The sequence below is a fragment of the Triplophysa rosa genome, linkage group LG2, assembly GCF_024868665.1.
Source record: "Triplophysa rosa linkage group LG2, Trosa_1v2, whole genome shotgun sequence".
In the NCBI taxonomy this organism is placed as follows: Eukaryota; Metazoa; Chordata; class Actinopteri; order Cypriniformes; family Nemacheilidae; genus Triplophysa; species Triplophysa rosa.
The window spans coordinates 10663416-10686623 of NC_079891.1; the positions used below are offsets into that span (position 1 = coordinate 10663416).

At 45.1% G+C, this 23208-nt stretch overlaps 1 protein-coding gene across 1 annotated transcript; it reads right to left on the reverse strand.

Moving 5' to 3' along the window:
- Positions 1-10392: 10392 nt before the first annotated feature.
- LOC130547495 (5-hydroxytryptamine receptor 7-like) lies at positions 10393-12564 on the reverse strand. Its single transcript, XM_057323461.1, is given in 3 exon segments — positions 10393-11639; positions 12094-12507; positions 12509-12564. Coding segments are annotated over 3 exon segments (1224 nt in total). The 3' UTR covers positions 10393-10885.
- Between the last annotated feature and the right edge of the window lie 10644 nt (positions 12565-23208).

A 23208-nucleotide genomic window follows, 5' to 3' on the forward strand; every position in this document is an offset into this window, starting at 1 on the left:
GTCCACACTTGTGGTCCAGGAGAGACACCTCTGGCTGAACCTTGCACAGATGAGTGATGCCGAGAAAGTCCGCTTTCTCGACGCACCCGTCTCGCAAGGGGGGGCTTTTCGGTATTCTGTCGAGCAGCAGTTCTCGACAGCAAAGAAGCAGACAGAGGCTATCCTCCCTCCGGCTGTCGAGATCTCGTGCACTGTCTGCTTCCCAGCAGCCCTGGTCCTCTTCATCAGCAGCCGCGGCGGAAGCCAAAGCGGCCCTCATGGGAAGACCCCAGGGAGATCGAGAATACCATCGGACCCGACCCCAGCCATTCCATCGCTGGTTGGTCGATCCGGGACGGTTCCTGTCCCGTCCCAACAGCCCACTTTTAAGAGTTTCCTCTCTTTCTGGGTGTTTATCACAGCCGCTCTCACCCTCTATATGACGGTGTTCGGCAACTCGACGTTGCGGCGAGACCCAATGGAATGTTGATGCACATGAGACCACTCCAACACTGGCTACAGAGTCGAGTTCCCTGGAGAGCGTGGCACACCGGCAGCAGACAGATGGTGATTACGCCTCTCTGCCGATGCACCCTAACCCCTTGGTCTTCAATGACCTTTCTACGGACAGGGGTCCCTCTCGGGCAGGTCACGAGGCGCGTCGTGGTGATGACAGACGCCTCCCTGCAGGCTTGGGGTGCCATGTGCAATGGGCACGCAGTGTTGGGGCGATGGACGGGCCCCCGCCTGCGTGGGCATATAAACTGCCTAGAGTTGTTGGATGTGCTACCTGCACTGAAGGGGCTACAACCTCTCGTGCAGGACAAGCACATGCTGGTCCGGTCGGACAGCACAACTGCCATAGTGCATATCAACTGACAGGGTAGCGTTCGCTCACGGCAGCTAACACGACTCGCCCGACACCTCCTCCTGTGGAGTCCGCAGGTAATCAGCTCCCTGCGAGCCACACATATCCCAGGCGACCTGAACCAGACAGCCGATGAGCTCTCTCGTCAGTTGATGCCTCGCGGAGAGTGGCAACTCCACCCCCGCGCAGTCCAGCTCATTTGGGTACAGTTCGGGCAGGCTCAGGTAGACCTGTTCGCCTCCCTGGACACCACATATTGCCCGCTAGCGTACACCCCATCCGAGGCCCCCCTCGGCACGGATGCTCTAGCGCACAGCTGGCTGTGGGACAAGCGGAAGTACGCCTTCCCCCAGTGAGCCTCATTGCACAGATCCGGTGCAAGGTCAGGGAAGAGGAGCATCAAGTGCTACTAGTTGCGCCGTACTGGCCCAACCGGACTTGGTTCTCGGAGCTAATGCGCTTGACGACAGCTCCCCCCTAGCAGATTCCCCTGATGAAGGACCTGCTTTCCCAGGGGAAGAGCACGTTATGGCATCCCAGGCCAGACCTCTGGAACCTCCATGTCTGGCCCCTGGACGGGACGAGGAGATGCTGAGTGGCCTACCCCCTGCGGCAGTTAAGACCACTCAGGCTAGGGCCCTGGCCACTAGGCGGCTATACGCCTGTAAGTGATCCTCTTCTCATCCTGGTGCTCTTCTCGAAGAGAAGACCCGCGGAGTTGCTCGGTCGGGAACGTGCTGTCCTTCCAGAGACTCAAGAGTAATCTCTCCCCTTCCACACTGAACGTGTATGTAGCCACCATTGCCGCTCACCACGACCCAGTTGCTGGTAAATCTCTAGGACAGCACAACCTGATCGTTTGGTTTCAAAGGGGCGAGAGAAGGCTACTGCCTCGTCCGCGCTCCGTACCCTCTCGCGACCTTGATGCGGTCCGGGCGGGCCTCACCGGGGAGGAAGACCCAACCCCATCCGTGTTGTGTCCAGTACGCGCATTGCACCTCTACTTGGACCGCATACAGGGCCTCAGGAGCTCTGAGCAGCTCTTTGTCTGTTTTGGAGATCAGCAGAAGGGGAGGGCTGTCTCAAACAGAGATTGGCACACTGGATCATGGACGCCGTCACTACGGCGTACCGGTCCTAAGATCGCCCGTGCCCACTGGCAGTGAGAGCTCACTCCACTCGGAGTATAGCCTCCTCGTGGGCACTGGCTCAAGGCGCCTCTCTGGCAGACATCTGCAGAGATGTGGGTTGGGCTACGACCAACACCTTCGCGAGGTTCTACAGCCTCCACGTAAAACCGGTATCAGCTCGAGTCTTGCAGGGCATCGGGTAAGACCGGCAGCCGGTAGGGCGTACGCCTGCGAAAGCACCTTCCCCCCTCCTAGGTGGGTCAGCGTGCTATTTTTTCCCCCCTTCTTCCCCCACTGGGTGAAGAACAGGCATTCCATCCATCACTAAGCAAGCACCTCCTGCGGGCAGGCTGGGCAGAGCAGCCCTGCCCCTTAGGCCGGGTACCAACTGAGTTATCCACAACATAGCTCTAACCGGACCTAGTGCTACTGGAGTTGTAACCCCCCAGCAGGGCGGTTCCGTCTGATGTATCCTCATGATTGGTTCCCACCTTGGTAACCCATGACGTTCCCTAGGTGGACCTCCACCTCGCGGTAAACTACTTCAGTCCGCACATTTTTCCCATGAGTTCTCCCCTAAACGGTGAGACCATGTTGGTATCTCCACTAAAGCTCCTCCCTACGGTAGGAAGTGGTCTCTGTAGCGCATCCCCCATTTGAGGAAGTAGCGCTTACCCAGTGGCCTTACGGTACCGGGCGGCTTCTCGCTGTTAGAGAAACAAGGCCGCCGCCTGTGAGGGCCGAAGGCAGGGGCCTTCCCACCTTCAAAAGAAGCTCTGGGACCCCCTACCTATCCACTGGTAGGTTACAATTTCGCGGTAGCGCTCACGGCTGACACGCCCAGGCCAGTCACCGTCGCTTCGCTAGAGATTGTGACAGGGCACAGCGTCGTGGCGTTTTCCATGTGAACCCAATCTGTCGGCTAGAAACAATGTCGAGAGACCAACAGAAAGGGAACGTCTTGGTTACGGATGTAACAGTTCCCTGATGGAGGGAACGAGACGTTGTGTCCCTTATGCCACAACGCATGCTGCCTACTGCAGCAGTCGTGAGAGGCCTCAGGCTCCTCAGAACAAAGGTGAATGAGTGAAGCACGCCATCTCCCTTTTATACCCGGATATCCGGGGGCGGAGTCCGGCATGCAAATTTCATTTGCCAATTTCATTGGCCTTTTCTAAGAAGTCGGAAGTTGATAGGTTCTCAAGAGCGAACCCCATCTGTCGGCTCGACACAACGTCTCGTTCCCTCCATCAGGGAACTGAGGTTACATCCGTAACCAAGACATTTTTATACTGTACAAACTGTATATTTTATCCCCTACCCCTAACCCAACCCCTAAACCTAAAGATCTTAGAACACCTTTTGCATTTTTAGATTTTCAAAAATTATTGTTCTGTACAATTTATAAGCTTTTGTGCCCATGGGGACCTCAATTTTGGTCCCCACAGTGACACAGGACCCCATGAGTTGGTGTGCATTCAGGTTTAGGTCCCCACTAACATATAAAAACCAAGTCCACGCACACACACACACACACACACACACACACACGCACACACATTTTTGACCTTGTTTATTTACTTGTAACCCAGATCTTGAAGACCAGAAACAAGCAGTGGCTATTTGGAGCTGGAGGTCATAGTTTCATTTCTTGCTTTTAGCAGGTCAGGTGCTCCCGAAATGAGGCTTTACCCTCCACTCCCTTTCCCGCAGTGTCGAGCACTACTCGCAGGCTAGCTATGATTAATGTCAATGACGTCCAGCCACAACCCTTCCTGCAGCAGATAATGCCAGACAGCAAGCACACTTGACACTTTCAAAGTATAATTAAGTAGAAAAAGTCAGCATTGGCTATGCAAATTTTTTCAAATGATAAATGATACCGGGTGGCGGCAGGGATTGATTTTGTGTAAATGAAACTAATTATGGAAATGTCAAACATAATTAATAAAACAGGTTTAAGCTGCAAAACACTGTCAATTGAATGAATGAGGAGGCATTGGCGCCTATTGTTTGGGCTTTATTTAGGCCACGGTGTTGTGCTTGTTCGGCGCTCCGAAGCGCACTCTCCCCACCCTCACACCCACTTCCTCCCTGTACTCGAGACGAGGGGAAATAAATTTGCTTGTCTCTCGGTTGACTGTAGAAATTAATTGCTGGAATCTTGTCCCATCCAAGTGTTACAGTCCCGTGCAGGACATTAACATAACTAATTTAAAGAACTCAAATGACTGCATAATGGAGCACTGTCAGCGTGTATGACACTTGCCGGTCATACCAAATTAGCTCGGTTTCATAATTGAAAAATTTTCCAAGTTCCAATTTTCGCCATCTTGTCTCATTCGGGTGACGTGTTTGTTGCATGTCTTTTCGTTGACCGTTTAAACAAAGGATATGTGATGCACAAAAAGATGTGCTTGACCTATAATTAGTGCAATGCAGATAGGGCGGGACGATCGGGCACACACGAGAGGAGTCATCTCCTTCTTCGCGGTAATGATGCTGGAGACCTTGCAGCCTCTGGGGAACAGCAAGAGTAATGGAATCTGCTATTTTTATAGGACCTGGATAGTAGGGGGCTGGAGAGGCCGATGGAGTCGCACTGCAGGATGAATCAGCGGGGCACTCACCTAGACTGGCAGCCTCAACCCCACTCATCAGTCCAGTGTGTCAACACAACACACACTCACATGCTGTACACACACACACACCTGCTGCCAACTTCTTTTCAACATCTGCTAATGTTACACACGCAGTGTTTTTCACACACTCACAGTGTTGTCTCCAACCAAGCAGACAAACCACTTGTAATTCTGCATTTTGGCACAGAATACAGTTTGTTTGTACGCTGTACAAACAGACAGTACTCTGCAAAATATACCCCTCCAAGAACAGATATGAAAAGTGTTACAGAGTTTAGCTACAACCATGCTTCCACACATCTTTTAATGTTTACGAGAATGTACTGTTAATCGCGAAATAAAAAAATGCTCATTTGGTGTGTAAATATATTCTTTAAAGCCCCTGGAAAAAAAACGTGCAAAAATTAATAAAGCGTATTACTTAATACTTGGTGAAAATATTTTCTAATATTGTAAACGTTTTTAGGGAGTGATATCAACTGGATGCCAGAATTGTAACCATTGCATATAAAAGGTAAAACACAGTCTCCTCTGACTTGCAACACATTGTGCAACGTCTCATTACAATGTTTTTTTTTTGTCCTTGCTACATCATGAACCAGTACAGAAGTGAACAACAATCATAATCATAATGAGTGTGGTCAAATGAGTTATGTTTTGTGTTAGGCTTAGGGATATAATTTTATGTGAATTATAACCATACACAATTCTTCAGGAGCACTTAAAAACTCATCTTGCGCACATTAGAGATGGTGTATCTCACTCCAGCACTGCCTGGTGTTGTTCGGCAACGAGTGAGTTGCGATAGTTGTAAGTATACTAGAAACAACTATAAATGCACATAGAGGTCAAATCTATATGCTTAACTGTGTTTCATCTCAACCAATGCTGAATTCTATAAGCATAAATGTTTTACATTCGCTCACTGTCAAAACTTTTTCAAAAAGTGTTTGAGTTGTCAAAATGTTTTTGCTCTTTTCAAGTTTTTAACATCCCAGTGTATCAGCCTGGTAGAAATGGATACAATTACTGTAAGTCAGTAAAGAGTAAATAAAATGTAACAAATTTAGACAACGAATCTTTCAAGAGCCTGTTTATAACATAATATACCTACAATACATACAGTATATGATAAACTATCAAACACATTGTGTAAATCATGGTATAAATCTCTAACTGTTTAAGACTTTCAAAATTTGCAGATAAACCTTTTGTGTGCTTTTGCTTTCTCCTAACATCTTTCAGGTTGTAATTGACCGATAATGCATGTGTCTAATTTTCTCAGTATCATTGTTCTTTCTACCTATTTTTGTTACCTTTCTTTTCTACTCATTCTTTCCTATTAGTCCTGTAATATTTTTCCCTCTTTCAATTGCCATTCTTGTCAGAGGGTTTCTAAAGCTCAGAGCTGCCTCCAAATGTCAGAGGTCATGGGTCAAACATATGCAGCATGTGTTACAATTTATTACTACGCATTTTTCTCCCCTGACATTATAAAGTAAATTATGTTCTCTGCTCTAAAAAATTATCAGGCTTACCTTGTCTCTGTATGGACACTCTCAAGTCCACCTTGGTTGGCTGGAGCCTCAGAGGTTATAACAATTCCAGAAGGCTTTATTGTTAGTGCAAGGGACATGACAGCAAAACTCAGCTGTCTCTGTATTTATAGAAAACACATGCAAAAGGGCTATCATTTCATTTGAATATGGTGGATGGCAGCATCAAAATATGTACATTTACTCCTCCCAAGCATATTCTTTATTCTTGAAGGCTCATTATTTCTTAGGGTGTACGGTAGGGACCTTAGGCCCTGGACTCCAAACCCGGTTGGTATTAATCAAAATTTGTAACGGCTGAAGAATGGAATTCCCTTTCTGTCAGTCTCTCGACGTTGTGTCGAGCCGACAGATGGGGTTCATCCCTGAGAACCAATCGCTTCTGACTTCTTAGAAAAGGCCAATGAATTTGGCGAATTAAATTTGCATGCCGGACTCTACCCCCGGATATCCGGGTATAAAAGCGAGACGGCGTGCCTCATTCATTTACCTTTTGTTCTTCGGAGCCTTCGCTCATGATCAACAGACTTCGCTACAAATAGCAACTACAAGACTGCCGGTTCTACGACGTGGTGCAGCGGACTGTCCCTTCCTGTGGCGAATTCCCCTGGGCGTCTCGGCGGTTCCAGAAGTGTTCGAGTTTTTTCTCTAAAAGAGCGAATTTCTCCAGCGTGGCATGTCCCGCTGTTCTCGTGGGTGCAACACACTCATCGAGGAGGGGGACGGAAACGAGGTCTGCTTCCAGTACGCTGGGGCAGCCCTTGTGGATACGTCCTGCCCGCACTGCGGGCGGTTGACGATTCAGACGTTGTGTCATGGGTGGCTGTGTTCCCACGGGACTCAGCCACCACCTCGTCTGCTTCGCGTTCCGTGATGGCAGGACTACGGCCCTGCCGCCCGCTACGGTGAGCAGCAAGGGTGATAAGAGGATTACTGTGAGCGCTAATCCGTCAGCCACTGGCTCGCGGACCGTTTGCACCTCGTCTCGCTCGTCTGACCGTTCCCCATGAGACGGTCCCACCATCTTGTTCCTCAACCACGTATTCGGAAACGGTGCGTGATGATGAGATGTCCGTTGCAGCATCGGAGGGTGACTTACTGGCATCGGACTCCAACGATTCCTTGGAGCTCCCTCCCTCAGGGGGTCGAGCCCAGGAAGAAGCGGATGTCGAAATGTCAGCCATGCTTTCCCGGGCCGCCGGCATTGGGTTGCAGTGCACCGCACTGCCTCTCCCAACGCTCGCGGCTGGATACATGGTGTTTGAAAGCGGCTCCAAGCCGCACTCGCCCCCAGTGCCGTGTTTTCCCGGAAGTGCATGAGGAACTTAGTACGACCTGGAACGCCCCCTTTCGGCACGTTCACGTCAACTAGTTCCATCGCCCTTTCTTCCCTCGATGGTGGGGCAGCTAGAGGATACGTCAATGTCGCCATCCGTGCTGTGTCCATCCGTGTTGTGTCCAGTACGCACATTGCGCCTCTGCTTGGACCAAACGCAGAGCCACAGGAGCTCTGAGCAGCTCTTTGTCTGTTTGGAGATCAGCAGGGAGGGCTGTCTCAAACAGAGATTGGCGCACTGGATCATGGATGCCGTCACTACGGCGTACCTGTCCTAAGATCGCCCCCGCGCCCACTGGGTGAGAGCTCTCTCCACACGGAGTATAGCCTCCTCGTGGGCACTGGCTCGAGGCATCTCTCTGGCAAACATTTGCAGAGATGTGGGTTGGGCTACACTCATCACCTTCGCGAGGTCCTACAGCCTCCGCGTAAACCGGTATCAGCTCGAGTCTTGCAGGCAGACTGGCAGCCGGTAGGGTGTACGCCTATGACAGTACCCCCCCCCTTTCTTCTAGGTGGGTCAGCATACTAAAATTAGCCTCCCTTCTTCCCCCACTGGGCGAAGAACAGGCACTCCATCCATCACTAAGCAAGCACCTCCTGAGGGCGGGCTGGGCAGAGCAGCCCTGCCCCTTAGGCCGGGTACCAACTGAGTTATCCACAACATAGCTCTAACCGGACCTAGTGCTACCGGACGTTGTAACCCCCGAGCAGGGCGGTTCCGTCCGATGTATCCTCATGATTGGTTCCCACCTTGGTAACCCATGACCTTCTATAGGTGGACCTCCACCTCGCACATTCCTCCCATGAGTTCTCCCCTAACGGTGAGACCATTTTGGTATCTCCACTAAACTCCTCCCTGCGGTAGGAAGTGGTCTCTGTAGCGCATCCCCCATTTGAGGAAGTAGCGCTTACCCAGTGGCCTTACGGTACCGGGCGGCTTCTCGCTGTTAGAGAAACAAGACCGAAATTATACCTGTGAGGCCGAAGGCAGGGGCCTTCCCTCCTTTCAAGAAAGCTCTGGGACCCCCTACCTACCCACTGGTAGGTTACAATTTCGCGTTAGCGCTCACGGCTGACACGCCCAGGCCAGTCACCATCGCTTCGCTAGAGATTGTGACAGGGCACAGCGTCATGGCGTTTACCATGGGAACCCAATCTGTCGGCTCGAAACAACGTCGAGAGACCGACAGAAAGGGAACGTCTTGGTTACGGATGTAACAGTTCCCTGATGGAGGGAACGAGACGTTGTGTCCCTTATGCCACAACACATGCTGCCCACTGCAGCAGTCGTGAGAGGCCTCAGGCTCCTCAGAACAAAGGTGAATGAGTGAAGCACGCCATCTCCCTTTTATACCCGGATATCCGGAAGCGGAGTCCGGCATGCAAACTTCATTTGCCAATTTCATTGGCCTTTTCTAAGAAGTCGGAAGCGATTGGTTCTCAGGGACGAACCCCATCTGTCGGCTCGACACAACGTCTCGTTCCCTCCATCAGGGAACTGAGGTTACATCCGTCACCAAGACGTTCTGCTTATATAGGGCCAACACAGAAGACAGGAAACAGAAACAAACATTTAATTTAACTTTATTTAACATTTGTTGATAAAATATTTTGAAATAAGTAAGAAACACAATTTCACACAAAAATATGTTTTATACAGAAATATTTGACTAATGTAAAGATATTTCACTTCACTGAGCATATATAAAACTTTTCATTTCTATAACTTTAAAATAAAATAATAAGGGCCAGATTTACTAAACAGGGCAAATAGAGCGAGAGTGCAATTTTAAAAAAGCGCTGATGGGAGTGGAATTTTCTGCGGGTAAAGGCGCAGAGGCAAAAAAAANGACGCTGAAGAGTTCAGTAAAAGAGCTATATTAGGAGCTGTATTAGCTTCACGGCTGTTCACAGGAGTTTTACGTTCAATTTACATTTTCTTGAATTTCTTGAAAAGATTTCCTAAATTAACTTGCTGTACATCATTATAATGTTTTAGCTGTGAAGTTGGCTCGTTGAATCAGCGTTATTCTGTACACAGCGAGTTCGCCAATATGAACGCACATTGCGATCAGAACGACTCGCAAACAAATGACTCCTTTGAACCAATTCGTTTACACAGAATGTAAGAGATCAGTGAATCGTTCAAAGCTCAGTGAACTACAAGAGAACGTAGGGTGTGAATGAGCTTTGCTCATTTAGTTAGACTGGTTACTTATGGTCTAAAAAGTCTTGCTGCTGTGGGGTTCCTTTTTCGAAACGCAGGGCAAAGCCTATACTATCCCGCAGAAATGAGCAAAATAATTACTTTCTGTGTAAAGACCGTTAGGGTAAATACAGTAAAATACATCAATTTTTAAAAATACAGTAAATCACTGTATTTAGTGTTTGACCTCACACAAAATTTCCACAATGCAATGGAAATTACAGTTATTTACTGCATAGAGAAATTGCTGTATCATACTGGGTGATATAAAGTAAATAACTGTAAATATTACAGAAATGTCTAACTGTGGAGAATTCCATGCAAGGGGACCCGCAGTATATGTAGATAGAAGTAGCTCATTTTAAGATAATAAAAACATAACGCTTCATTATGTAAGGTCTTTATACACATCTGAAGATATAGTTATATATATTATATTGCATTTCTGTCAATAGATCCTCCAAAAAAGCTACACACAGCACCTTTAAAGTGACTTTCATTTTTTTTTACAGGATGTCATAGGATGTCACCCAAAAATGAAAATTCTATCATCATTTACTTACTCTTGTTTGTTATTTTAAACCTGAAGATATTTTGAAGAATGTTGGTCACCGATTAACTACGAGACCCATTGACTTGCATTGCTTTGTGTCCATACAATAGAAGTTAATAGGTAGAGTTAATCGGTTACCAAAATTCTTCAAAATATCTTCTTCTGTGTTCTGCAGAAGAAAGAAAGTCATCTCTAATTGTTGGTTCTCTGTCCTTATAAGTTAGTTATGACATTGAATACTGCCATGGGTTATTCCCAAAACAAGGGACATGTTACATATATTATATAAACATCACATAAATTCCCAACAAAATATACACTAGAAGAAATACAAATACTTGAACATTTAGCTCTCATTTACTGTAATTCCTTTTCTCTCTTTCATAAAGAGCACTGTACAGCAATAAGATCTAATTTATAAAGCGTTTAGAAAACATTCTGTGAAGCTTTACAACCCTTGAAATTTTGCTTAATTGAAGTGACTGGAAAGCACCTCTGTGAGTGCCATAAAGAATTCATCAAAAATGTCTCAGCGAAAACAGTCTCTCAGGCTAAATGTAATTATATCAGTCCCATTTCTCCTTGTCCCTGGAGAAACACGAAGAGATCAGCCTACATCACCAGGTCAGGTCTCTCTGCCAGTTTCAAAGCCTCGTGCATGCTGGCCGCAGAGAGCTTCCGGTTGATGTTTCGATAACGGCAGCGAATAAGGTTGTGGTAGGTCGTCCTGAGGTCTCTGTTGAAAAATGCATAGATGAAGGGGTTGATAAGAGAGTTGGCGTAGCCCAACCACAACAGCGTCCTCTCCACCCACAAAGGTACGCAGCTGCACTGCACCCCGCAGATGAACGGGCGTGCGGTGGAGAGTAAAAAGAAGGGCAGCCAGCACACGGCAAAAGCCCCCACGACGATCCCAAGAGTGGCCGCTGCCTTCTGCTCCCTTTTGAAAATTGAGATGTTTTTACGATCGTTTTTCAGAAGGCGAGAAAAGCTCACGCATTCCTCCACTTCCCTCTGCAGCTTCAGGGCCGCCGTCACGCAGTTGACGCTGTCCTTGTCGTCATTTTTAGGAAAGCTGGCGAAAGTGTGCTTGGCAGCACTCACCTTTGCCACGCTGTATATCCGGTAGTACATAATGAGCATGACGGACATGGGGATGTAGAAGGCCACGGCTGTGGAGTATATTGTGTAACCCAGGTCCTGGCTGATCAAACACACCTTATCATCATTGACATTCTGAGCCCATCCGAATAGTGGGGGTAGGGTGATGGAAGCGGAGACAAGCCATACAGACAGCACTATTTTGGCCATGCACTTTCCGCTCTGTCTCACAGGATACGTCAGTGGCTTAGTGATGCCCAGGTACCTGTGAAAATGGAGGGGGGATCGGGACAAAGGAAAAAGAAACTGTTCAAGTGCATCAATGTCAAAGAATGCATAAAGGTGTACGATTTCACAGTGACATTTTTTGTAATTTCTTGTACTACAAAACGGAAATAATTGTGTATACTGTATATGTATGCAGGTATATGCAATGTGTATATACAGTATGTACTGTATATGAATGTTATATATTTACAAAATATTACAAAAGGTGCATACAATTTTAAAATATTATATTATATAAATATATATTTATTTATAATAAACAATTAACCTATAACCATAATTAACTATTGTTTATTGTTTATTTACAAACATACAAAGGGTATCAATGCACCCACATATGCCATTACACTTTCATTATTATAAAACTATACAACAAAACATTTTCATAAGGGATATTTATTAATCTTACTTTTTATATCTGAGAAACTTACCTATCTATACTTATTACACAAAGTGTCATTATCGAAGCTGTGCAACACATCACGTCCATGGCGATAAAAACGTTGCAAAAAAGCCTCCCAAAGATCCACTGTCCACCTATGAGGTCAGTGATGCTGACAAGCGGCATCACGACCACCGCCACCGAAAGGTCCGCAACGGCCAGAGAAACGATCAAATAATTGGAAGGTTGCTTCAGTTTCTTGACAAAACACACCGATATGACCACCAGCAAATTTCCGCAAATGGTTAGAAAAGTAAGCAAAGTAAGAGCCCCTCCGATGAGCACTTTCTCAACGTGTCCGTAACTGAAAATCTGCTCTCCGCATCTCGTGTCGTTCTCCAGGAAACTTGCCGTCGGTAAAGTTGAAGTCGTCTCTTGCATCGTACTGAGGAAACTCACGTCCGGATGTCAAACTAGTCATGAGCTCCTGCGCGCGATCCTTCGTCTGCGCTGAGATCATGTTGACTGTTGAGAGCTGTCCTTGGTCCTGAACGGATGTTATTCTCATTATCCATTAGTTAGCCAAGTTAAATAGGCTACATGATATTTATTGGCAGACAAGAGATCTTTTCATCTAGATTTTTGGGGGCTGCTTTATAGGAAAATGTGGAAGCTGCACGAGCTGAGCCACGTAGAAGTTAGGTTAACTCAGTCAGGGTTAACTCTCGTGGCTTCTGGGTTTTTTATTAACGTCTTGCCTGTGCGTAGTGACGTCAGTTTTTGGGGCGGCTGTTTTAACTTCAGTCTTGTTAAACAAATGAATGTGGTATGTTAAATATGGAGGACGAGCAGGCCCGGTTCATGCCAGAAGGGTGGGCTAGCAGGTATCCTGGGTGGGCATATACCCCAACCAGAGAAAAAAATAAGAAACCATTTAAAAAAATGTTTTTCATTTCAATGTTTTGGTAAAATTATCGGTTTTGTTTATTTCTGTGAACGTCTGACAACATTTCATATAAAAATGTTGTTTTTATTTGCCGAAAAACCCCCGGAGAAAACAGGTCAAAACAACAGAAAAGATGATCTGCGTTTTAAAAACTGAAACATCTAAAAAAAGTTCATATTTAGTTTTAAACAACATAAAACTAATGTTTGTACATGTATTAGAAAAAGTAAAAAATATGTTTTATGAAATAACCCTGCTTTTTAAACGAGTTTATTATCATGCTCTCGGTCTTTCATATTGCTGTTGGGTGACTTTCAACATATGACTTCAATACATGCAAGTAATTGTGTGCAATAATTGATTTTATTGATGTTTTAGGCCTCACGTTATATCTGCTGTTGAATATGAGGTCCGTGAGCGCGCAGCGCGCCTAAACTAAACTCGTTTGCAGTGTTTCGCTACCACCTTCAGCATGAATTGGGGTGTTTGAGATGGAGGGAGACAGATTTATTTCTGAAGCGAGAGCTCCAGAAACTAGATTTTTCATTTATTCCTGACGGTCGATTGGTTAAAATCTAGCCTAAATATTGCAAGCAAATAATAGCTGTTTGTTAATGTTTCCGCTCGCGTGACGCGTCTACTTCTCCTTCACAAAATAAGAACTCCGGTTATAATAAATGAATCTGATTTTACTGCACAATTAATTTTACATGCTGTTTATAATAAACTCAAAGCAAGCGTGCAGTGTGCCTAAAATTCCTTTGCACATTATTTTGCTTCCACCAGCATCTCTGTTACAAACTTAAGCCGCTCTGTGAGTGAAGAGTGACGTCGCTTTCAACCAATAGAAAATACTACAATTTTTGCTGTTATTTTATTATTTTCATTGGGTGGGCAAGACAGACGTTTAGGTGGGCTCAGCCCACCCTTGCCCATGCCTGGAGCCGGCCCTGAGGACGAGTCATATGGGTGAAAAATGAACATTTGTTTTTAATACATCGTGTGCATAAATGATCATGTAACAGTTATTAATATATTAACATGTCTTGTGGGTGTGTAAATAAAAATAAAATACTTACATTACATTGTATTAGATTTTATTCTGCTTTGCATCTCTATTACCATAGCATGGTATTATATAGAATTGCACTTTTTTAGAATAACCTTTTCTTAAGGTTAGATATTCAAAAAAGTTACATTTTACAAGATGGGTTAAATTATGAAGATTGTTTTCATGAAGTTTAAGACTAACCTCTACAGAAAAATATAAGCAGGTTCATAGAATGAACTGATTTTCCAAAAATTACAGTTACAAATTATATGATCGGCATAACAATTTAAGAATTTGCTTAAATGACAGCATGCATGTATTTCTTATTTACTTTGTACTTTTGCAGAAGTAGACACTAAAATCACAAGCACAAACACTAAGGCACAGGAACTGTGGGACTGCAGTCATCATCGACTTATCAAGTCAGGATATGATGGCATGTTCTCCCTCTAGAGAGTGATCCGAGCTAACACGCAGAGAAGAGCGCAGAACTGTGTGCAGGAAAGAAATAAAGAGGTGAGGTGATGTATTATTCAAGAGGAGGAGAGTAAACACATTGGTGAGCAGAGGAGAGTGAGGACAGGCAGGAGAAAGAGGAGGACAAGTGACTAGAGAAATAAATGAAATCAGGGACACTGCTTAAACATGCTTCAATGCCTAAGTGGGCATAAGCAAAACTGTATCATGTAATATCATTTGACAGATGGTTTAATTAATATCATACACTACTGTATGATGTTGTGACATTGAAAACACACCCATCCTTCTGTTTTAAAAAAACATTTTGTTGCTTTTAAAATGGAAATATAAATTAATGCATAGCAGTCAAATGTGATTTTAAACACCTTTAAACAATATAGGTCCTGTCGTCTCCAGGTTGTACAAATAGGAAGAAATTTTGAATGTAACTGTAGTTTATTTCGAGGAAACTATGAGTTTAAACACAGTAACCTACAAATAATTAATGGTTATTAACCATTAATTATTTTATACACTTTACCTGATGCAGCAGAGCTAATAACAGCGACAAACTAAATACACTCGTCCACCGAGTGATCAGCAGATCGTATATCAACTCTAAGAAATATTACTCCCCTGGCCTGGAAAAACAATATTCTTACTGTAGTACAGTCCCACTTCAGAAATCTTAACGAAATCAAGCAGTTTAAGGGACGTTGATATGTGATAAATAAACACAGAAACAATTTGAGCGTGGATACACATGCGGTTTATTTATCTACACTACGGGGAACTAAAACCAACTACTAACAAAGACCAAACAATAACAAACAAACATAAAAACGTAAAACAGTAGAAAATGAAAGAAATAGATAAAGCAAAGAAAAAGCAGTATTAAATCAGCTATTCACATCTGCACGAACCATCAAGGACAAATCTCCTTATTTAAAAGGGGCAAAGCTTATACGCAACTGGTTAGCAATAGTTCAGGTACTTGCATTGGCTTCTTTGTTTCTCGGGACACGTGCTGGCGCGCGTATCAAAGGGTCCTGATGCGTTCAGAGCGAGCCGTGAGTCAGTTGGATTTAGCTGACCCAAACTGCTGGAAGAGGCTATCTCTGAGGAGAGACAGGTCTCGAGAGGTTGAAAGAAAATGAACGAGCGAACGCGCACGAGCGCGAACGCACACAAGCGAGCGAACATACACAAAAGAGCAAGCTTTCCTGCGTGTTCAGATGTTTTAACACAGAGGGCGTCACGCCCCTCCAAGGTGGGCGATCCAATGTGATGAGATAGTTTTGGGCGCGAAAACATGTTTCTTTGTCCGGCACACTATCTCATTTGCATTCATGGTCGCCTGGGAGTTTGGAGCAGGAATAGACTTAGAATAGAATAAAATGAGTATGGTATAAAATACATTACTGTGCTATACACCATATTCTAAGACATGAAAAGGGAAACACGTAGATATGAAACATGAAGGGGTTACAATTACATTGACCTGTAGTTTGGACAAGAATGTAAATATACAGAGAATACCACTAAGCACATATGCCTTTAAGGTTATAGGTGAAGGAGAATAACATAGAGACAAGCATACAATGTGGAGATTCATGTGTATACACTTTAAACCAGTCTTTTGTGGCTAAGGAAAGAGACATTCTTTTGGAAGAATTTGAGGCTCTCAGTCCCTGGGGGCCACATGGCTTTTCTCACTTTGGTGAACAGTCCTGTCCTCCCCCAAGAACCTCCTTTGAAGTCTAGGGGAGAGTATCCGAATCTGTCCTGGTCAGTGATGAAGGTGTTGAGAATAGGACATTTGGCCAGACTTGTTGGTGCCTGGTCGTAGTCCTGCTGAGAGGTTACTGTGTTTTACGATCACAGATGGTAAACTTTGATCCGACCATACCCTACAGTAACATTGACACAATATTTCATAATTCTTCATTATGAGGTCCTAGTCATATTTACAGGAGGTCCTTGAGGACAACTGGAGGTATTTAACCCAATCAAGACAAATATATACAAAAATGCACTGATCCCCTTATACAAACACACTTACCCAATTGAATGACAGTATATGAACCAGCACACTGACATGATTCATGATCTGTTTTAATGTTTCGAGAGAAACACTTGAAGAGCCGAGGAAGATTCAATCCCTGCATTAAACCTTATCTCAAGGGTAAGCAGTCTGAGGATTTTGTGAAGATCGTAAAGATGTGCAGTTTATAAAGCAATATTTGTCAAGGATCGTGGTGGTAGAAGAACCCAGATGCAGGCAGGCAATGAAGGGGTTAACAAACAAGACTTTAACACGAAAACAAGAAACAAAACACCCACGAGGGGGTAAACGAAAAGGGTAACAAAATAATAAACGAACAACAGGACCTAGGCTAACTAAACACTAAACTAGACAATACTTGACAAAGGCTAAACTAAACACTTACTAAGACAGGGGATTTACACGGTAAACAGGAACACAGAACACAACGAACATGGAGCACATGGAACGTAATGCAGACGTCAAAACAGGTAAGCACAACAAACGTAATCCAAGAGCACAAGACAAAGAAACATGAGGGCATTAAATAGGGAAGACAAACGAAGGATAACGACACAGGGCAGGTGAGGGTAATCAAACACGGCCGGGAAAGGACAATAATATGTTTCTCTCCACACATAACCAAAGACTTTGTCATGGCTCTGCCTCAGGACCAGGAAATCCAAGACTAGGTGAGGCAGAACCATGACAGAAGCCCCCCCTTTAATGAGCACCTCCAGGTGCTCACCAAGGGGTAGACAGACGAGACAAGGCGGACTGGGTGACAGACAAGACAAGGCAATACAGAGAAAACAAAATCAGGGGCAGACATGACAAGATAACAACAGGATTGGGGTGGGATAATAAAAATAACAAACATGGGAGGGGGGGGTGGGGCAAAACAAGGTTTCAAAGGGGGCAGTCCAAAGGAGCTGGGGGGAATAGTCCTAGTCCCCGGCTGCGCTCGAGGGCACGGAGTCCTGGGGAACTTTGTGGGGGAAGTCCTGGGGGGGACAAGGTTGGGCGCCGGCTGGAAGGCCGGCTGGACAGGGCTTAATGCCGGCTGGAAGGCCGGCTGCTGCACCGGCCGGGACGCCGGCTGGATCACTGGTCGGGACGCCGGCTGGATCACCGGCCAGGACGTCGGCTGCACCGGACTGGACGCCAGCTGGATCACCGGCTGGGTAGGACTGGATGCCGGACTGGATACCGGCTGGGCAGGACTGGATCCCGGCTGCACCAGACTTGGCGCCGGCTGCTCCGGACTGGACACCGGCTGCACCGGACTGGATCCCAGCTGCACCAGACTGGATCCCGGCTGCACCGGACTGGACGCCGGCTGCACCGGCTGGGACACCGACTGGGCGGCGCTCACTGGCGGCTGGGCAGGGTTCAGTATCCCCCTCCTCACCTTCTTTTTCTTGTCCCGGCCCACAGGACGTGTGGCCGGCTGGAAAGAAGCGATGGGGAGCCCAGTTAGCTCCGTACCGGAGGAGTCGGATGGGGAGTCCCACGACTCCCTTCGTCTGCGCCGGCCACGGATGCTGATGGGCGGAGCTGCCGAGGGAGAGGCGGATGGTGTGGCCATGCCGATGACCCCGATCTCCATGACGCGACCCTCCGGGATCGCGGGCAGGGAAGATGGGTAGCAGGGCTGGGCTGAGACCCTGGACTCCGGGCGGTTCATGGCATATATCACCGTGCACTAGAAGTCCAGTGGTCTCAGCATCCTCATCTCCGCCCGCGACAGAGGGTCCCTGAGGCCACCGTTAAACAGGACCGCAAGTTCCGCCTCCCCAAAAACCACCTGCTCAGTAAAAAGTGCCTCCTCTGCAGCCTTTAGGAAGCGGTCGACGTAATCCATGATATTGTAATTTCCCTGACGGTGGCTGCAGAGGAGGTGAGTCTGGCGGGATCGTTGGGCATTCATGCTACCTGCTGGGTTCTGAACTGGCTCTTGGATTCTGTCAAGGATCGTGGTGGAAGAAGAACCCAGATGCAGGCAGGCAATGAAGGGGTTTTAACAAACAAGACTTTATTTAACACAAAAACAAGAAACAAAACACCCACGAGGGGGTAAACGAAAAGGTAACAAAATAATAAACGAACAACAGGACCTAGGCTATCTAAACACTAAACTAGACAATACTTGACAAAGGCTAAACTAAACACTTACTAAGACAGGGGATTTACACGGCAAACAGGAACACAGGACACAGCGAACATGGAGCACATGGAACGTAGTGTTGTCACGATACCAAATTTCGGTACCAGTCGTACTAAATGTGACGATACTTGCATTTCCCGCTATCATTTTGAGCGCTGTTGAGCAAATTATGAAAGACCTCTGATTGGCTATTGTGTTTCTAAGGTCATCGGATATGTCTTTGAATGGCTCCTTACCGAGCGTTTGCGCAACCAAACCCGGAAGCGCGTGAAATGATCATTGCCTTGCACTCTCTACCGAGCGCTTACACAGATACACACGGAAGCGTTTGATTTTTACTTTGATAGACTTTCAAACGCTTCCGTGTGTATCTGTGTAAGCGCTCGGTAGAGAGTACAATGCAATGATCATTTCACGCACTTCCGCATTTGGTTGCGCAAGCGCTCGGTAAGGAGCCATTAGAAGACATATCCGATGACCCCGATGGCCAGCTAAAAAATGGAGAATAATAAACCTCCACTCGCAGTCGGGAAGAGGAAGCTTCTACTTTTTTGAGGGGTAATTTTCTCTCTCTATATATTTTTCCACTATATTTATCAACTCCATGTCGGGGCTTTTGTATTCCTTGCATAAACTATTATTAGGCCTGGTTTTGGGGTGCTAGAGGTCTCGATGAAGATGAGTGACAGCTTTTTAGTAATTTTAAAGGGAGTGCTTGTTGTGCGGTTTCTGTGCTATATATAATCCATTCAGAATTGTATAAAACTTGCTTTTCATGCTGCTAAAANACAACCCCACATACACGCTGCAAAGTTTCGGGAATTACATCGCATATAAATGCGGGATTCACTTCTTGAAATAGCTATGATTGACATATTGATATGCCATAGTTAGTTCCTGATAAGGGTCTGATCAAACAGAACGCGTCTTTTGCTGTGAGACGCGCCTCTTTGGAATTGTTTCCAGTTGGCAGGGAGCGTTTTGCGCGCTGCTTTGCGCGCGGGCGCTGCGCGTTTCTGCCGCCTGCTGCGCCTGCGCGTTTTAGGTAGGAGCGTCTGACGCCGAAGTTGAAAAAAACTCAACTCTGAGCAGAAAAGCGCTTGACGTCATGTGCGCTTTTTTCCATTGTCCAATCGGATGAGTGGATAGGCGGGCTTCCTTGTCGCAATGCTCGAACCTGGAACATGGAGGAGAAACTTGTTGTGGCTGTTTCGGGTTACTAGCAACTACAAAAAACCGCCTGCTTAGCGACTTTTACTTGTGTGTTAATGAAATTTTGGTAGACTGGTTTTCACACTGAGATTTGCTTAAATAATATAATTGTACTGCAGGTAATTTGTATATGTTTTTTTTTTTTTTTAAGTGATTGTGTTGTGGTGGTACATTTTACAAGTATTACCATGCTTTAGTAACAATATATACACTAAAATATGCAATATGCAGATGCACTACAGCTCCCCCTAGTGTCTTCTATAGAGATGTGCAATAATTGCGATGATCTGAAACCATCGCGATGAGGTAAAACAATCACGATGAGAAGATTATTTAATAATCGTGACAGCCCTATATGTGACATTTCCTGTTAAGTTTAAGGGTTAGTTAGCGGATAACCCCAACTTTCGGTTCCAAAAACGGAGATAACTTTCAGGGTATGTAAGTAACCATAGCAACTTACTCTCTGAAGATAACCTGCTCTGGAGCAGGTTATGTTCCAGGGTTAGTTCATTTGAAGGAAATGTTACTAAGATTTAGGGGTTGTCTGCGCATGTGTGCGTTTTTGATGAGCATCAAGTGGGCGTGGAAGCACAGATTACGTATAATATATTATCATTTTACAGCAATATTACAATTACAGTTCCAGTCTCACCCATTGCAATTTAGCATTCACAACAAATTTTTTATTAACTTTATTATTTAACCTTTTAAAATGAAATAATCTTTAAATAAAATAAAGTAAGCTGTTATTGTTAAACTTTATGTAGGCTATTTATATTAAATCTTGTATATACTTTGAATTAGGTTTATTAAAACATCTCCAAATATCACTGGATAAATATACACATCTTACAATTTCCAACAGTTAAAGGATGTTAATAGTGAAGTATTTTAACTCCCGAGGATTGCATATCATTACTCTTGTTCACTTATTAGGCAATATTTGATGCATTGGGTCAAAGATAGTGGTGGCCTAATGGTCAGAGAGACAGAAGGTTGCAAGTTCGATTCCCAGGCAGGCAGGTTTCCAAGGCTTTATTAGGTGACCCCCCCAATGGGATTACCGTGGCATATTGTTCACATATTTAAATTCTTATTATAATTTTAAAACCATTTACATAAAAAAAATACATAAAAAACTTAAGACTTAAGGTTTTTCATACTGACTGTATTCCATAAAAATGTCTTTCTGATCCTGAGCCTCCTCCTACAGTTTAGCATTGAAAGACCTTTCTCCAAATTACAATTAGCCTTTCAGGATAGGCCGTTTCCACCTCTTTTAACATTTGGAAAGCCATGGCCTTTTAGCAAACTAAGTCAAAAGAAACAAACAAAAAAACAAAATGTATGTGTATTTGAAAGGGATATATAAAGGCTACATGATTATTATGTGACTGGGCCTAACATTTTAAACCTCTACCTCATTTTATCCTTTTTTTACCCACAATGCACTTTTGAATGTACGACAATGAACCCCATGAATATATGTTCATACAATTGTGTTGGTTATTGTTAACATTTCATTTCTAGAAGTGGTCTCTGTAGCGCATCCCCCATTTGAGGAAGTAGCGCTTACCCAGTGGCCTTACGGTACCGGGCGGCTTCTCGCTGTTAGAGAAACAAGACCGAAATTATACCTGTGAGGCCGAAGGCAGGGGCCTTCCCTCCTTTCAAGAAAGCTCTGGGACCCCCTACCTACCCACTGGTAGGTTACAATTTCGCGTTAGCGCTCACGGCTGACACGCCCAGGCCAGTCACCATCGCTTCGCTAGAGATTGTGACAGGGCACAGCGTCATGGCGTTTACCATGGGAACCCAATCTGTCGGCTCGAAACAACGTCGAGAGACCGACAGAAAGGGAACGTCTTGGTTACGGATGTAACAGTTCCCTGATGGAGGGAACGAGACGTTGTGTCCCTTATGCCACAACACATGCTGCCCACTGCAGCAGTCGTGAGAGGCCTCAGGCTCCTCAGAACAAAGGTGAATGAGTGAAGCACGCCATCTCCCTTTTATACCCGGATATCCGGAAGCGGAGTCCGGCATGCAAACTTCATTTGCCAATTTCATTGGCCTTTTCTAAGAAGTCGGAAGCGATTGGTTCTCAGGGACGAACCCCATCTGTCGGCTCGACACAACGTCTCGTTCCCTCCATCAGGGAACTGAGGTTACATCCGTCACCAAGACGTTCTGCTTATATAGGGCCAACACAGAAGACAGGAAACAGAAACAAACATTTAATTTAACTTTATTTAACATTTGTTGATAAAATATTTTGAAATAAGTAAGAAACACAATTTCACACAAAAATATGTTTTATACAGAAATATTTGACTAATGTAAAGATATTTCACTTCACTGAGCATATATAAAACTTTTCATTTCTATAACTTTAAAATAAAATAATAAGGGCCAGATTTACTAAACAGGGCAAATAGAGCGAGAGTGCAATTTTAAAAAAGCGCTGATGGGAGTGGAATTTTCTGCGGGTAAAGGCGCAGAGGCAAAAAAAACACCTGTGCAATATCTTATTCCCATATTGACCAACGCAATCTACCAAGAGCAGTGCAAATTAGCGAGGGTAAGACATGATTTTTTAGGCATCATATAAAGCCGGAAAAACCAGTACAATGATGAGCACTAACCTTAGTAAATCGCGTTGAGTGATTAATTTAAATAGTCTCCTTCCATAAAGTTTGTCTCTAAAAAGGAAACTGCTGCAAATGCATATGCAGTAAGGTCATTCACAAAAACAGCTGTGTCCACGCCTTTTCACTGCTAATTTTCACTTCGTGTCTTTAGTAAATACTGACAGTAGTTTTTTATGCCAAAAGAGCCGTTTGTGCTGCCGCAAGCTGTTAGTAAATCTGGCCCCTATATGAGTAAAATATGCCATTTTGTTTTCTTTCTTTTCCTGTGTTTGGTATTCTGAGCTTCATTTTTTCCTGTGAGACAGCCATGTCCTGAGAGTAAATGGATGACACTCAGACGGTGTCTTCGTCTGGTAAGATTTTCTCTCTCGCTTTACAGTAGGATATATAATGGCAACATAAAGCATGATGAAATGTGATTCACGGGGCCTGAGGCACCTGAAGACGCACGCAAACAAATACATATGCACACAAAGAAGTAGATCTTCCTTCCTGCAGTGCCACTTTGACCCAGTTATGCAGGTTAACATTCTCTAGTGGTGCATTAGATCTCTGACTCCTATAGGCACTGCAACACCCACTTACAGAGCCAAGGGTGAGTGCTTTTAGTTGCACAACACACCCTCAGACA